This window comes from Cervus canadensis, chromosome 13, assembly GCF_019320065.1.
Source record: "Cervus canadensis isolate Bull #8, Minnesota chromosome 13, ASM1932006v1, whole genome shotgun sequence".
NCBI lineage: Eukaryota > Metazoa > Chordata > Mammalia > Artiodactyla > Cervidae > Cervus > Cervus canadensis.
The window spans coordinates 71,003,869-71,021,286 of record NC_057398.1 but is presented as its reverse complement, the minus strand read 5'-3'; the positions used below and the strand labels follow the sequence as shown (position 1 = coordinate 71,021,286).

At 38.8% G+C, this 17,418-nt stretch overlaps 1 protein-coding gene across 4 annotated transcripts in view; it reads left to right on the top strand.

Moving 5' to 3' along the window:
• The window catches only part of KCNT2 (potassium sodium-activated channel subfamily T member 2), a 426,098-nt gene that overhangs the window by 297,411 nt on the left and 111,269 nt on the right, over positions 1–17,418 (top strand). For 3 of the 4 annotated variants that reach the window (XM_043485980.1, XM_043485982.1, XM_043485983.1), the window contains exons 15-17: positions 129–278; positions 4,368–4,597; positions 16,773–16,986. In XM_043485980.1, the coding sequence (XP_043341915.1) occupies positions 129–278; positions 4,368–4,597; positions 16,773–16,986 (594 nt within the window). The remainder of the gene's footprint in view (positions 1–128; positions 279–4,367; positions 4,598–16,772; positions 16,987–17,418) is intronic. The other variant, XM_043485984.1, reaches the window with a different exon arrangement.

Sequence of the window (17,418 nt, the reverse complement as noted above, 5' to 3'; positions counted from 1 at the left end):
GCTTCTTTGAACTGTGCCTGTTCCTCCCTGCAGTTGGGAAACTGGATTTCGTAGGACAGCGGCTGTGCTTTGAGCCACATTCACTGTTTGTCTCTGTGCGTGTGTATGTGTGTGTGCTTTTGTTGCAGAGAAGGCCAGCAGTCGCCAGAACAGTGGCAGAAGGTGTACGGCAGATGCTCTGGGAATGAAGTGTACCACATTGTTCTGGAAGAAAGCACATTTTTTGCTGAATATGAAGGAAAGAGCTTCACATATGCTTCTTTCCATGCGCACAAAAAGTATGTTTCCATCTCAGAATGGAATTAAAATATTAATTTACATCCAGTTTTCCATAATGTAACCCATATTGGTGCTCATGTATTGGGAGTGTTTTTGAATTATCATCATAATTATTGAGACATTTAAATTCTCACCTTTTGTTTGGTCTCTACAAGTTAAGATTCTTGGGTATAAAGTATAATTTAGTAGGAATATTGACTTTGAAAGTGAAAGTGTTATTCACTCAGTCATGTCCAACTCTTTGCAACCCCATGGACTATAGCCCAACAGGCTCATCTCTCCATGGAATCCTCTAGGCAAGAATTCTGGAGCAGGTTGCCATTCCCTTCTCCAGGGGATTTTCCTGATCCAGGGATCAAACCCAGGTCTCCTGTATTGCAGGCAGATTCTTTACTGTCTGAGACACCAGGGAAGCCCAGTATTGACTTTCAGTTCAGTCAGTCAGTTCAGTCACTCAGTCATGTCTGAATCTTTGCGACCCCATGAATCACAGCACGCCAGGCCTCCCTATCCATCACAAACTCCTGTAGTTTACTCAAACTCATGTCCATCGAGTCGGAGATACCATCCAGCCATCTCATCCTCTGTTGTCCCCTTCTCCTTCTGCCCCCAATCCCTCCCAGCATCAGGGTCTTTTCCAATGAGTCAATTATTCGCATGAGGTGGCCAAAGTATTGGAGTTTCAGCTTCAGCATCAGTCCTTCCAATGAACACCCAGGACTGATCTCCTTTAGGATGGACTGGTTGGATTACCTTGCAGTCCAAGAGACTCTCAAGAGTCTTGTCCAACACCACAGTTCAAAAGCATCAATTTTTCGGAGCTCAGCTTTCTACACAGTTCAACTCTCACACCCATACATGACCAGGGGAAAAACCATAGCCTTGACCAGATGGACCTCTGTTGGCAAAGTAATGTCTCTACTTTTTAATATGCTATCTAGGTTGGTCATAACTTTCCTTCCAAGGAGTAAGTGTCTTTTAATTTCATAGCTGCAGTCACCATCTACAGTGATTTTGGAGCCCCAAAACATGAAGTCTGACAGTTTCCGCTGTCTCCCCATCTATTTCCCATGAGGTGATGGGACCAGATGCCATGATCTTAGTTTTCTGAATGTTAAGCTTTAAGCCAACTTTTTCTCTCTCCTCTTTCACTTTCATCAAGAGGCTTTTTAGTTCCTCTTCACTCTCTGCCATAAGGGTGGTGTCATCTGCATACCTGAGGTTATCTATATTTCTCCCGGCAATCTTGATTCTAGCTTGTGCTTCTTCCAGCCCAGCATTTCTCATGATATACTCTGCATATAAGTTAAATAAGCAGGGTGACAATATACAGCCTTGACACACTCCTTTTCCTATTTGGAACTAGTCTGTTGTTCCAAGTCCAGTTCTAACTGTTGCTTCCTGACCTGCATACAGGTTTCTCAAGAGGCAGGTCAGGCTTTGGCATAGTCAATAAAGCATAAATAGATGTTTTTCTGGAACTCTGTTGCTTTTTCAATGATCCAGTGTATATTGGCAATTTGATCTCTGGTTCCTCTGACTTTTCTAAATCAGCTTGAACATCTGGAAGTTCTCGTTCACCTATTGCTGAAGCCTGGCTTGGAGAATTTTGAGCATTACTTCACTAGCGTGTGAGATGAGTGCAATTGTGCAGTAGTTTGAACATTCTTTGGGATTGCCTTTCTTAGGGATTGGAATGAAAACTGACTTTTTCCAGTCCTGTGGCCACTGCTGAGTTTTCCAAATTTGCTGGCATATTGAGTGCAGCACTTTCACAGCATCATCTTTCAGGATTTGAAATAGTTCAACTGGAATTCCATCACATCCACTAGCTTTGTTTGTAGTGATGCTTTCTAAGGCCCACTTGACTTCACATTCCAGGATGTCTGGCTCTAGCTCAGTGAACGCACCATTGTGATTATCTGAGTCGTGAAGACCTTTTTTGTACAGTTTTTCTGTGTATTCTTGCCGCCTCTTCTTAATATCCTCTCCTTCTGTTAGGTCCATACCATTTCTGTCCTTTATCAAACCCATCTTTGCCTGAAATGTTCCCTTGATATCTCTAATTTTCTTGAAGAGATCTCTAGTCTTTCCCATTCTGTTGTTTTCCCCTATTTCTTTGCATTGATCACTGAGGAAGGCTTTCTTATCTCTCCTGGCTATTCTTTGGAACTCTGCATTCAAATGGGAATATCTTTCCTTTTCTCCTTTGCTTTTTGCTTCCCTTCTTTTCATAGCTATTTGTAAGGCCTCCTCAGACAACCATTTTGCCTTTTTGCATTTCTTTTCCATGGGGATGGCCTTGATCCCTGTCTCCTGTACAATGTCACGAACCTCTGTCCATAGTTCATCAGGCTCTCTGTCTATCAGATTTAGTCCCTTAAATCTATTTCTCACTTCCACTGTATAGTCATAAGGGATTTGATTTAGGTCATACCTGAATGGTCTAGTGGTTATCCCTACTTTCTTCAGTTTAAGTCTGAATTTGGCAATAAGGAGTTCATGATCTGAGCCACAGTCAGCTCCTGGTCTTGTTTTTGCTGACTGTATAGAGTTTCTCCATCTTTGGCTGCAAAGAATATATTCAGTCTGATTTCAGTGTTGACCATCTGGTGATGTCCATGTGTAGAGTCTTCTCTTGTGTTGTTGGAAGAGGGTGTTTGCTATGACCAGTGCGTTCTCTTGGCAAAACTCTATTAGCCTTTGCCCTGTTTCATTCCATACTTCAAGGCCAAATTTGCCTGTTACTCCAGGTGTTTCTTGACTTCCTACATTTGCATTCCAGTCCCCTATAATGAAAAGGACATCTTTTTTGGGTGTGAGTTCTAAAAGGTCTTGTAGGTCTTCATAGAACCGTTCAACTTCAGTTTCTTCAGCGTTACTGGTTGGGCATAGGCTTGGATTACCATGATATTGAATGGTTTGCCTTTGAAACGAACAGAGATCATTCTGTCGTTTTTAAGATTGCATCCAAGTACTGCATTTCAGACTCTTTTGTTGACCATGATGGCTACTCCATTTCTTCTAAGGGATTCCTGCCCACAGGAGTAGATTTAATGGTCATCTGAGTTAAATTCACCCATTCCAGTCCATTTTAGTTCGCTGATTCCTAGAATGTTGACATTCACTCTTGCCATCTCCTGTTTGACCACTTCCAATTTGCCTTGATTCATGGACCTAACATTCCAGGTTCCTATGCAATATTGCTCTTTACAGCATCGGACCTTGCTTCTATCACCAGTCACATCTGCAACTGGGCATTGTTTTTGCTTTGGCTCCATCGCTTCATTCTTTCTGAAGTTATTTCTCCTCTGATCTCCAGTAGCATATTGGGCACCTATCGACCTGGAGAGTTCCTCTTTCAGTATCCTATCATTATGCCTTCTCATACTGTTCATGGGGTTCTCAAGGCAAGAATACTGATGTGGTTTGCCATTCCCTTCTCCAGTAGACCACATTTTGTCAGACCTCTCCACCATGACCCAACCATCTTGGGTGGCCCCACACAGCATGGCTTAGTTTCACTGAGTTAGACATGACTGTGGTCCTGTGATCAGATTAGCATCTTTTCAATTTTCTTTAAAAACATTTTAGTGCTGTAGAAATTCACAAGAAAATGAATCTTTTGTATAGATTAAAATTTTAAAGTGTTAATTAAAATGCTGTTTTATTTTTTTGGGCCAAATTAAGATATACATTTGATGGTAAGACCCAGTATACATACAAAATTTACCTGCCTGAAAAAAAAATTGCCCTTACTAAATGATATTTACTTTGATGTTTTCTTTTATCTTTTATTCCATTCTTTTATATATATATATACACACACACACACACATAGTCTTAAGTATCCAAATTGATTTCACAACACACTAAAGATATTGATTTTTTTTGGTTTGTTTTCTTCTATAAAAACAAGAACTTTGAACTTACAAGATTTTTTCAAGCTTTAAAATCTTCCTATTTGAGGTTTTAATTTCCCTTTGCCTTTTAATAGTTTACTTATTTTCTTAATATTCAAGCTTAAAAAACTAAGACCTTTGCTGAACTTTAAACTTAAATTCCTTTATTTTCTTTTTAAAATTAAGGTTTGGTGTCTGCTTGATTGGTATTAGGAGGGAAGATAATAAAAACATTTTGCTGAATCCAGGTCCTCGATATATTATGAATGCCACAGATACATGTTTTTATATTAATATTACCAAAGAAGAGAATTCAGCATTTAAAAACCACGACCATCAGAAAAAAAGCAATGTACCAAGGTCATTTTATCACGGACCGTCTAGATTGCCTGTACATAGCATAATTGCCAGCATGGGTAAGTATAAATAAATTTGAAAATATAATTAATTTCCTTCTTTGAAAAGCATAACATTTTATATTTATTTTTCTCAATTTTCCAAAGTCAAATTTAAAATATACTTGTGTGTCTTACAAACTTGGTGTAACTAATAACTAAATATACAGAACAAAGTTTCCAATCTGTTAAACTGGTAAGAAATTAAAATAGTTCAAAACTTCTAACAACAGTTTCATATATCTGATTAGAATATAAACACCAGACACTTCTGTATTTCTTTGTAAGTTCTACATTCAGTTATTAATAATGGCTCTTTCAGATTCTCTCTCTGTTTCCCAAAACTCCCCAATCTTTTATCTAATTCTTACTGAAGTTGGCTTCTGTGACACAGAAATTTTTTTTAAAAAAGATTCAGACAAATAAGAACTTCCATTAAATTTTGTCACCAAACTACATACAAACCTACATGCACTGAGTTTCTGTCACAAGGAAAATGTGTCCCTTTTTTTAGCTTATAATATTTTAATATAAATACCTTCACTTATGCAACAAGCCATTCTCCATTTCCCTCTTAGGGACTTCACTTTTTTATTAATCCTCATTACTTGGATTCTTTTTTTTTTTTTTTTAATCACCAATTCATTCTTCCTCCCTGCTTCTCTCTCTCTCTCTGACTCTCTTCATGTCTCTATCTACACACACACACACACACACACTTCTGGACCTCATGCCTTGACAACGTCACAGATAAATTCCAAGTGTTGTCTTCAGTTGCTGGGTTGAAATCTTACCATCCCCTCATGTCTCTACCAGTTAGGTCTGAAATCTGCACCCAGTATATCACTGAAACTGCTCTGGCAAGCCCACTGCTCTACTCTAAATCCAGTGGGGTCATCACAGCCTATGACAATATTGACCATGTTCTTCCTAAAATGTTCTAGTGCTCTTTCCTCTGCACCCTGCACATTCATTTTCCCTAAATTGTTGCATCTGCTCTCAAAGATTCAATTCTTCTCCATAAATTGATGATCCCCTTACCTAAATCATGACCGTAAATCTCTTTTCACAGCAACATATTCAACTGTCCACGGGCTATATGGAAAAGTCAAGCAAGCATTGGAAAAACCAATGTGGTATATTCAAATTGAGCTAATCTTTCTATATTCATTCAAAACAACTTCCTCCTTCATTTTTTCTTTTTCTGCTAAAAAATGTGATACCATCATCCTTTTATTTGTAATGACAGAATTCTAACGTTTCACTATTCTTCTCTTCTTATACTTTGTATTTCACTGAATTCCACTAAGTTTAACCAAGTGGCCTCTAAAGTTGTCCTTTGCCACGTCCACGCTCAGTTTGGTGGGGCTGGGTCTCCATCGTCCTGCCCTCCCACTGCAGAATCCCCCCAGTCTCCTCTCCATGCCTCCAGCCTTGCTGCCCTGCACTCCTCCCCACCTTGCTACCAGAGTAGCAGTTTTTACATTATGTTATAATCATGCTCCTGCATTAATTTTTAATTTCTTCCTACTAGCCATTGGGAAAAAAGTCTAAATTTTATACTATAAAATGGTTTACAGTTGATAACCAAAATCTCTCTCTCTCTCTCTCTCTCTTTTTACTTGAAGCAGTCCTTGTTTTCCCAGGACAGTACCAGATTATATACATTGTCCTGGTGTCATTATGAAGAGAAATCTACTTTGATTCTTAAGAATACCCTCATTTAGAAGATAAATTACATGATCACTTTTAAGTATCTTTTTAAAATAATTCCTTCTTTCATTTTTAGTCCTACATTTTACCATTCCTTCAGTTGCTATCCTAAGTCCCAATAATAGTAAATTTCTTTCAGTCTTCACTAATAGTTTTTCATCATCCCTTCAATTGCTCTCCTTAACCCCAATCATATTAATTCATTTCAGTCTTTCCTAACGGTTTTTTTTTTTTTTTTTTTAACCAACGGTCCTTGTTGCACTGTTTCCCCTGAGAAGATCTACTCCCCAGCTTTGCTTATGTAACTACCTCTAATCATTTGCATCTCAGTCTTAATATCACTCCCTCTGAGACATATTCCATGGTCCTGCTTGGACTTTGTTAGATAACTCAGATTGTCACTGATATAACATATTTTCTCTTCTATAGGAGTTTTACTTGTTGGTTTCACATGTTTAAGAATTACTTGTTGAGTACCTAGTCCATGCCAGGGACTCTCACAAGTATCTGTGATGGGAGGGTGGGACAAATGGACAGAGTAGCTTTGACATATATACACTATGATATATAAAATAGATAGCTAGTGTGAAGCTGCTGTATAATGCAGGGAGCTTAGCTCGGTGCTCTGTGGTGACCTAGACGGCTGGGGATGGGGAGGGAGTGTGACTCAGGAGGGAGGGGATATATGTATACATGTAGCCGATTCACTTCTTTGTGTAGCAGAAACTAACATACATGGAAAAGCAGTTATACTCCAAATTAAGAAGAAGTATTTGTGATTAATTAGAGAACAAATGGAAGCTCCTTGCTTCCAGAGTTAACGTTTTATCATGGGGAAGTCTGGCCATAAACAGTACATATCAAAATCAGTAAAATACTTAGTAGATTAGAAGGCAATGAGTAGTAAGATAAAAGCGAGAAGAAAACAGCTAGCAAAAAGCGTGTATGAATTCTAGAACAATTGAATTTTTAGGTGGCTTGTAGGCCTAATTGAAAAGGTGGCATTTGAGAAGATACTTGAAGAAAATAAGGGTATTATGCCTGTGAATGTCTGAAGGAAAAGCATTCCTGGAAGAGATAATAGCTGGTACAAGGGCCCTACAGGAGGGGTAGGAACCTGATTGATGTGTTCCAGGATCAATAAAGGGGCCCTCGTGACGCAAACACGGTGATTTGATGGTAAGAGTGCAGAACAGGTGGAGAGAGAGGTACAAAGGGGCCAGATCATGCTGGGCTCTTTAAGTCAATGTAAGAGTTGTAGCTTCTACTCGGAGTGAAGTGGGAATCATCACAGGGTTCTCAGCAGAGCAACGGATGGTCTCACCTATGCTGAACTCATCTTCAGCATAATCACAAAATCACCGTGGCTGGTGTTAACAATAGATGCTTAGGGTCAAGAATCCAGTGTAATTTCAAGTGGAAGTAGCAGGAGAGAAAAAATTATGGGTATACTTTGAAAGTAGGGTGCCATTATTTACTCCTGAATTAGAAGTGAACTGTAATAGAGAAGTGTGAAGAACTCAAGGGAACTTAGTATCAGTTCTGTTCATTTAGGTCACTCAATAATATCCAATACTCTGGGAACCCATGGACCACAGCACGGCAGGCTTCCCTGTCATCACCAACTCCTACAGCTTGCTCAAATTCATATTCATTGAATATGATGCCATCCATACATCTCATCCTCTGTCATCCCCTTCTCCTCCTGCCTTCAGTCTTTCCCAGCATCAGGGTCTTTTCCAGTGAGTCAGTTCTTCCCATCAGGTGGTCAAATATTGGAGTTTCAGCTTTAGCATCAGTCCTTCCAATGAATATTCAGGACTGATTTCCTATAGGATGGACTGGTTGGATCTCGTTGCTGTGCAAGGGACTCTCAAGAGTCAACTCCAACACCACAGTTCAAAAACATTGATTCTTCAGCATTTAGCTTTTCTTATAGTCCAATTCTCACATCCATACATGACTACTGGAAAAAACATAGCTTTGACTTGATGGAACTTTGTCAGCAAAGTAATGTCTCTGCTTTTTAATATGCTGTCTAGGTTGGTCATAGTTTTTCTTCCAAGGAGCAAGCGTCTTTTAATTTCATGGCTGCAGTCACCATCTGCAGTGATTTTGGAGCCCCCCAAAATAAAGTATGTCACTGTTTCCACTGTTTCCCCATCCATTTGCCATGAAGTGATGGAACTGGATGCCATGAACTTCATTTTTTGAATGTTGAGTTTTAATCCAGCCTTTTCACTCTCCTCTTTCACTTTCAGCAAGAGGCTCTCTAGTTGCTCTTCACTTTCTGTCATAAGGATGGTATCATCAACATATATGAGTTTATTGATATTTCTCCTAGCAACCTTGATTTCAGCTTGTGCTTCATCCAGTCCAGCATTTCACATGATGTACTCTGCATATAAGTTAAATAAGCAGCGTGACAATATACAGCCTTGACGTACTCCTTTCCCAATTTGGAAACAGTCTGTTGTTCCATGGCCGGTTCTAACTGTTGCTTCTTGACCTGCTTACAGATTTCTCAGGAGGCAGGTAAGGTGGTCTGGCATTCAAATCTCTTTAAGAATTTTGCACAGTTTATTGTGATCCACACAGTCAAAGGCTTTGGCATAGTCAATAAAGCAGAAATAGATGTTTCTCTGGAACTCCCTAGTTTTTTTGATGATCCAACGGATGTTGGCAATTTGATCTCTGGATTCTCTATCTTTTCTAAATCCAGCTTGAACATCTGGTTCATCTAATGTTGAATCCTGGCTTGGAGAATTTTAAGCATTACTTTGCTATTGTGTGAGATGAGAGCAATTGTGTGGTCGTTTGAGCATTTTTTGGCACTGCTTTTCTTTGGGATTGGAATGAAAACTGATCTTTACCAGTCCTGTGGCCACTGCTGAGTTTTCCAAATTTGTTGGCATACTGAGTGCAGCACTTTCACAGCATCATCTTTTAGGTTTTGAAAAGCTCAACTGAAATTTCATCACCTCCAAAAACTTTGTTTCCTAAGGCCCACTTGTCTTCACATTCCAGGATGTTTGGTTCTCGGTGAGTTATCACACCAGCATGGTTATCTGGGTCATGAAGATCTTTTTTGTTTAGTTCTTCTGTGTATTCTTATCACCTCTTCTTAATATCTTCTGCTTCTGCTAGGTCCATACCATTTTTTTCCTTTATTGTGCCCATCTTTGTATGAAATATTCCCTTGTATCTCTCATTTTCTGAGTAAGGCTTTCTTATCTCTCCTTGCTATTCTTTGCAACTCTGCATTCAGATAGGTATATCTTTCTTTTTCTCCTTTGCCTTTCACCTTCTTTTCTCAGCTATTTGTAAGGCTTCCTCAGACAACCATTTTACCTTTTTGCATTTCTTTTTCTTGGGGATTGATCTTGATCACTGCCTCTGGTACAATGTCATGAACCTTTGTCCACAGTTCATCAGGTACTCTGTCTATCAAATCTAATCCCATGAATCTATTTCTCACTTTCACTCTATAAACATAAGGGATTTGATTTAGGTCATACCTGAATGGTCTAGTGGTTTTTCCCTACTTTCGTCAATTTAAGTCTGAATTTGGCAATAAGGAGTTCATGATCTGAGCCACAGTCAGCTCCCGGTCTTGTTTTTGCTGACTGTATAGAGCTTCTCCATCTTTGGCTGCAGAGAATATAATCAGTCTGATCTGATTTCAGTGTTGACCATCGGGTGATGTCCGTGTGTAGAGTCTTCTCTTGTGTTGTTGGAAGAGGGTGTTTGCTATGATCAGTGTGTTCTCTTTGCAAAACTCTATTAGCCTTCGCCCTGCTTCATTTTGTATTCCAAGGCCAAATTTGCCTATTAGTCCAAGTATCTCTTGACATCTTACTTCCTACTTTCATCCCCTATAATGAAAAGGACATCTTTTGTAGGTGTTAGTTCTAGAAGGTCTTATAAATCTTCATAGAACCATTCAATTTCAGTTTCTTTTTCATTACTGGTTGGGCCATAGAGTTGGAGTACTCTGATATTGAATGGTTTGCCTTGGAGAAAAACAGAGATTGTTATGTTCTTTTTGAGATTGCATCCAAGTGCTTCATTTTGTACTCTTTCATTGACTATGAGGGCTCCTCCATATCTTCTAAGGAATTCTTGCCCACAGTAGTAGATATAATGGTTATATGAACTAAATTCACCCATTCCAGTCCATTTTAGTTCACTGATTCCTAAAATGTTGCTTCCTAAATGCTTGCCCTCTCCTGTTTGACCACTTCTAATTTCCCTTGATTCATGAACTTAACTTCCAATTTCCTATGCAATATTGCTCTTTATGGCACGGGACTTGACTTCCATCACCAGTCACATCCACAACTGGACATTGTTTTCTCTTTGGCTTCGTCTCTTCATTCTTTCTGGAGTTATTTCTCCACTCTTCTCCAGTAGTATTTTGGGCACCAACCTGGGAAGTTCATCTTTCAGTGTCATATCTTTTTGCATTTTCATACTGTTCATGGGGTTCTCAAGGCAAGAATACTGAAGTGGTTTGCCATTCCCTTCTCCAGTGGACCACATTTTGTCAGAACTCTCCACTATGACCTGTCCATCTTGGGTGGCCCTACAAGACATGGCTCATAGTCTCATTGAGTTAGGTTTTTAGTATAAGCAGCAGGAAAATGGGAATGGTCATTCATTTAGATGAGAAAGGTCTGGAGGGAACCATTGGAGATATAGAATTCAGTTTGGAATGCAGTGCATTTCTAATTTCTGTTAGATATTGAGAGAAAAATGTCAAATAAGAGATTCAATGTAATAGTCTAGAGTTCAGTCCCTACTGTATAGCACAGGGAACTATATTCAATATCTTGTGATAAACCATTATGGAAAAGAAGACAAAAAAGAATATCTATATGTGTATAGTCTTCCCTGGTGGCTCAGGGGTGAGGAATCCACCTGCCAATGCCAGAGACCTGGGTTTGATTCCTGGGTCAGAAAGATCCCATGGAGGAGGAAATGGCAACCCACTCTAGTGTTCTTGCCAGGAAAATCCCATGGACAGAGGCGCCTGGTGGACTACAGTCCAGGGGGTCACAAAGAGTCAGACATGACTTAGCATGCACAATATGTGTATAACTGAGTCACTTAGTTGCACAGCAGAAATTAACACAACATTGTAAATTGAGTAACTTCATTTAGAAAAAAAATCAAAAAACTGAAATGAGTCTAGAGTTCAGGAGAGAGGTGTATGCTGAAAAAATTATTTTTGGATTCCTGAGCTTATGTATTATGTTTAAAGTCATGAGACTGAACAAGATCATTGAGAAAATGATTGTGGGCAGAAAAGGAATGAAGACAAAGGACCGAATCCTGCAACATGTCAATATTAACTCTCAAGGGAATGAGAAGAAACCAGCAGAGGAAACAAAGAAGGAGCTACTGATAAGGGAAATGAGCTGAGTGTCTTGTCCTGGAATCCAAATGAATCCAGTGGTTGGAGAAGGTGGAGTGATGAGCCATGTCTAATGCCTATAGTGGCCAAATAACATAATTGAAAACTGGCCATTGAATTTAGTAAAAAACTGATTGCTCTTTATCTCAATAAGAGCTCTTTCAGTGAAGTGGTAAGTTGGGGAATGCCAGATCAGAGGGGTTTATGATAAAATGTCAGAAGATAACTTAGGGAAACTAGGTCTAGACAACTCTCATAAAGTTTTGCTGCATAAGAGTAATGGAAATAAACATAAACAAATGAGACCTGAAAGTGAAAGTCACTCAGTTGTGTCCGACTCTGTGACCCCACGGACTATACAGTCCATGAAATTCTCCAGGCAAGAATACTGGGGTGGATAGCCTTTCCCTTCTCCAAGAGATCTTCCCAACCCAGGCATCGAATCCAGGTCTCCCACATTGCAGGCAGACCTAATTAAACTCAAAAACTTTTGCGCAGCAAAGGAAGCCATAAACAAAATGAAAAGGCAACCCACAGAATGGGAGAAAATGTTTGTAAATGATGTGACCAACTAGAGATTAGTCTCCAAAATTTACAAGCCGCTCATAAGGTTTAATATTATCAAAACAAACAACCCAATCCAAAAATGCGTGGAAGACCTAAACATTTCTCCAAAGAAGACCTACAGATGGCCAAGAGCCACATGAAAAGATGTTCAACATCACTAAATTTTAGAGAAATACAAATCAAAACTAAAATGAGATATTACCTAACACCAATCAAAATGTCTATCATCAAAAAAAATGCACAAACAATAAATGAGTGTAGAGAGAAGGGACCCCTCCTACACTGTTGGTGGGAATGTAAATTGGTACAGCCACTACAGAAAACAGTGTGGAGTTTCCTTAAGAAACTAAAACTAGATCCAGCATCCCCATTCCTGGGCATACATCTGGAGAAAAACATGATTTGATAAGACACATGCACCTCGATGTTACAGCACTGTTTACTACAGCCAAGAAATAGAAGCAACCTAAGTAGCCATCAGTGGAAGAAGAGATAAAGATGTGGCACATATACAATGGAATATTACTCAGCCATGAAAAGACAGTGATATAATGCCATTTGCAGCAACATGGATGGACCTAAAGGTTGTCATATTGAGTAAAGTAAGCCAGACAAAAGAGAAATATTGTATGATATAGCTTATATGTGGAATCTAAAAAAAATATGATACAAATAACCTTGTTTACAAAACAGAAACAGACTCACAGAGACTTAGAGAACTAACCATAGTTACTGGGGAGAGGGCCGGGCTGGGGAAAGATAGGGAGTTTGGGATTGACATGTACACATTGCCATATTTAAAATGTATAACCTACTGTTTGGTGCAGGGAACTTTGCTCCATACTATGTAATGGCCTAAACAGGAAAAGAATTCAAAAGGGCAATAACTGAATCACCTGCTGTCCACTTGAAACTAACACAACATTGTTAGTCAACTGTACTCCAATATAAAAGAAAAAGTTAAAGAAAGAAATAAGTAGAATGTATAACAAAACAGCATAATAAAAAACAGAGGCATTCCTTTGCCAACAAAGGTCTGTCTAGTCAAGGCTATGGTTTTTCCAGTGGTCATGCATGGATGTGAGAGCTGGACTACAAAGAAAGCTGAGCGCCGAAGAAGTGATGCTTTTGAACTGTGGTGTTGGAGAAGACTCTTGAGAGTCCCTTGGACCACAAGAAAATCCAACCAGTCCATCCTAAAGGAGATCAGTCCTGAGTGTTCATTGGAAGGACAGATGCTGAAGCTGAAACTCCAATACTTTGGTCACCTGATGTGAAGAACTGACTCATTTGAAAAGACCCTGATGCTGGGAAGGATTGGGGCAGGAGGAGAAGGGAATGACAGAGGATGAGATGATTGAATGACATCTCTGACTCGATGGGCATGGGTTTGAGTAAACTCCGGGAGTTGGTGATGGACAGGGAGGCCTGGCGTGCTGCGGTCCATGGGGTCGCAAAGAGTCGGACACGACTGAGCGACTGAACTGAACTGAACTGATAATAAAACAGACTCACAGAGAAGAAACTAGTGGTTAGCAGTGGGGAGAATGGCAAAATAGGTGAAGGGAATTTAGAGGTACAGACTACTTGATAAAAGGATATAATGTATAGCACAAGGAATATCGTCAATACTTTATAATAACTTATATGGGGTATAATCTATAAAAACATTGACTCACTCTGTTGTACACCTGAAACTAATATAAGATAGTAAGTCAACTTACTTCCATTAAAAACAAAACTAGGTAGGACAACACAGGGTTGGTGTACAAGGAAATCAGTGAAAGACAGTGGGTAATGGACTCTGAAGATGAATGACACAGAGCTGGGATATCATAAGGGGTGAAGGGAAAATGCTCTGAAAGAGGCAGTGAGAACCTTGAGGGTATTTCCCCACTTCTAAAACACAGGCACTCTTTCAGTGTTGCAACCTTCAGAATTGCAAGGAGAGATGTCAGAGAAGAGCCAGGTTTTGTTAGGGGAAGGAACGGTTCAAAGAAGAAATTGTTTCTGTAATTGAAATTGCTTTTAAAACTGTGTTTTCCCTGCTAAATTTTGACTTTCTCATGATCACATCCCCCCCATACTCAGCTTGGTGCCAAATATCAGTGTGGGAAGAATTATCAGGAAGTCACCAAGTTTCCTGTGTTGAGCAGGAAGATGATAAGGAGGTAGTTGGAAGTGTTGTGGAGACACATATATTTGGGAGGGGGTGAAATGCAGAGAACATGGCTCCTTGGGAAGAAGGTGGGGATTTAATTCTCAAAACAAGAGTAGGGTTGAGTTTTACATAAATGTGGGTGTGTCTCTTTCCTTCCAAACAGAAATAAAAGGAGAAAAGTTTGCTGAAGCTTTCTTGTTTACTTGGTTGAAGATAGGGAATTGAAGGATTTCTTCAATAGAAAGACAGCTTTCTTTCAAAAGATAAAAATAATCTTACTTCAAAAGATTCCTTTTCCCTCTGAATTATACAATGTGGTCATCTGCAGAGGATAAATGTCATAAATGTGGATTTTAATTTATAATATTAGGATACAGATCATATATGGTTTTATTCTGATGAATCAAATTTATAAAATTTAATGTTTAATCAGATCCACTCACCTGATTAATGGAAAATTTAATCTCATTTTCTCTAGGATCCTCATCTCCCTCCCAAGATGGATTGCAGTATAAATTAATCCTTATTTGTGGTGCTAAAAAGTTACTGGAGTGTACAGTTTCTGATGCCAACCACTTTTACCTTTGCTCGGATATGGTGGTCATCAAATTGTTTTCTCGGGCACGGTCATTTTAGACACATTGTGTCGTGCCCCTCACAGGAGTCTTCCCCATTAACAGCAGACACACCAGGCTCCCTCTCCCCCCAGTCTGAGTGTCATGTACAGTATTTTCAGAGGTCCTAGCCTCTGAAACTTGAGTCCCACATTTATTTCAATATTGAGGAATACCCAGATGGAGAACTCAGATGGTCTCCCCAGTCTTGGTTCTATCAACTCTCACATTCAGAAACATTGACTTTTAACCCCTTCTTCTGTGTTGTTGTTGTTCAGTCATGTCTGATCTTTGCAGCCCCATGACTGCAGCACACCAGGCTTCCCTGTCCATCACCAACTTCCGGAGCTTGCTCAAACTCATGTCTATCGAGTCGGTGATGCCATTCAACCATCTTGTCCTCTGTCCCCCCCTTCTCCTCCTGCTCTCGGTCTTTCCCAGCATCAAGGTATTTCTCGGAGGTTTTTAGAATTCAGTTGCTGACTTCTTTGTCCATGCTACAAAGAAAGAGATGCTAAAACCCCTGAGGTTTTTTCCTCCCTTTAAAGTCTCAGGCTGTTACAGTGAAGAAGGTTGTAAGATCAGACAAAAGTTTCAAGGAAATGGAGAGCGTTTTAATAGCTGCTTCAAAGAATCAAACAAAATGGAGACTCAGGGCTTTCAGAAGGATGGCCAGCTTTCCATAAATACATAAATAAAGTCAGTGGTTGTGAAATATGGTGGCAGTCATCTGTTAGATTGATTTTTTTTTCTTCAGAAAGGGAGAGACAGCCACTTCCCATAAATTTTCCATCAATTTCCATAAATTGATGTTTATACTAATTTTTAAATGTTACTTAAAAATATCAGAGGAATTTGTTTCTTCCATTTACTGTTCCTTGAGTATTCCAAGGATTCAAAGCCTTAAGCTATTTAAATTCTCTGTTCTTACTGCCTCAAGGCATTTCCATGACTTGTGTGCTCACAATTTTCTTTTTATGTCACGAAATCAAATGTAATGATTTAGGAGTATAGCTTCTCATCACTGGGTGAAAAGTTCATCCTCTCCCCTGCTTCCTGTCCCCCCTATACTACATCATGTAACATAATTTCTGTTTTATTTTCTGCATAGTATTTAGCATTATTGAGAATTAGTTTTTCCATTTCTTTGTCCATTTGATTATCTTAAAGACAAATCCATATGCATAGGAACATTGTCTGCCTTATTCCTTGAATATCTCGAGTGCCTAGAATTGTGCTTGCCACAGAGAAGGGCTTAATAAATATTAATAAACATTAATTATTCTAATATTAAAAAGTAGTTATAAATGAGTAAAAGAAAGAGAACTCAACAATATAAGGAGAAAAGGTATAATGAGAGATCTATAAAGGTGAAATGGAGCAAAAATTTCCATTAGTTTAAAACAAATATAAATTTAAACAATTTTTAAAATTTAAATGTCTAAGTGTTTCATGATTTCACAAATCTTATGTTTCATCCTATAGTAGGTCTATACTAGGTGTTGTAGCAAATACACTTTTGCACAAATACAGAATTTTTTATCCCTGTGGGTAAAAATGCTCAAATTAAAAAGAAGTAAATCACTTTTGAGATTAAAGGGTAAACAGTACGTAGTATATTTCCTGGTTATACTGACTGTGCTTCATCTCACTTTAATCATTAAATGATTGCCTGTCCTATAGGTGGCAAACACTTTGATGGATTTTCATTTCTCGTTGTTCCAGGTACTGTGGCCATAGACTTGCAAGACACAAGCTGCAGATCTGCAAGTGGCCCTACCCTGTCTCTTCCTACAGAAGGAAGTAAAGAAGTCAGAAGACCCAGCATTGCTCCCGTTTTAGAGGTTGCAGACACATCATCAATTCAAACATGTGAGCTTCTAAGTGACCAATCAGAAGATGAAACTACACCAGATGAAGAAATGTCCTCGAACTTGGAGTATGTTTGTAAGGTTTACTGGGACTTGTGCTTGCTGTGAAAAACTAATGTCCCTCCCTTCTGGACATCCCAGAATCAGTCCTACATACTTCTGCCAAAACACTCTTCTTATTAGTAAATATCTCTCTTGATGATAAAATATTCTAAGCCCTTGAATTTCTGGCTTCAACAGCTATTTACAGCTATTTACAACATTTTTCTCTATGTTAGCCTTTATCCTTAAAGAAAAAAAATATGTATATCAGTATTTCCATGATAAATCTATATCACATTTTACATTTTTTTCTTTAAGGGTACAGTTTGTATTTTTCATTTTTTTGTTAAAAATAAGTAATAATGCTTTTATTAAATTATAACATAACTTATACCTTTAGTTTGTTTTTCTACTTCCATATTGAAGCTCAATCAATTCAGCAACATGTAATGCAGCTT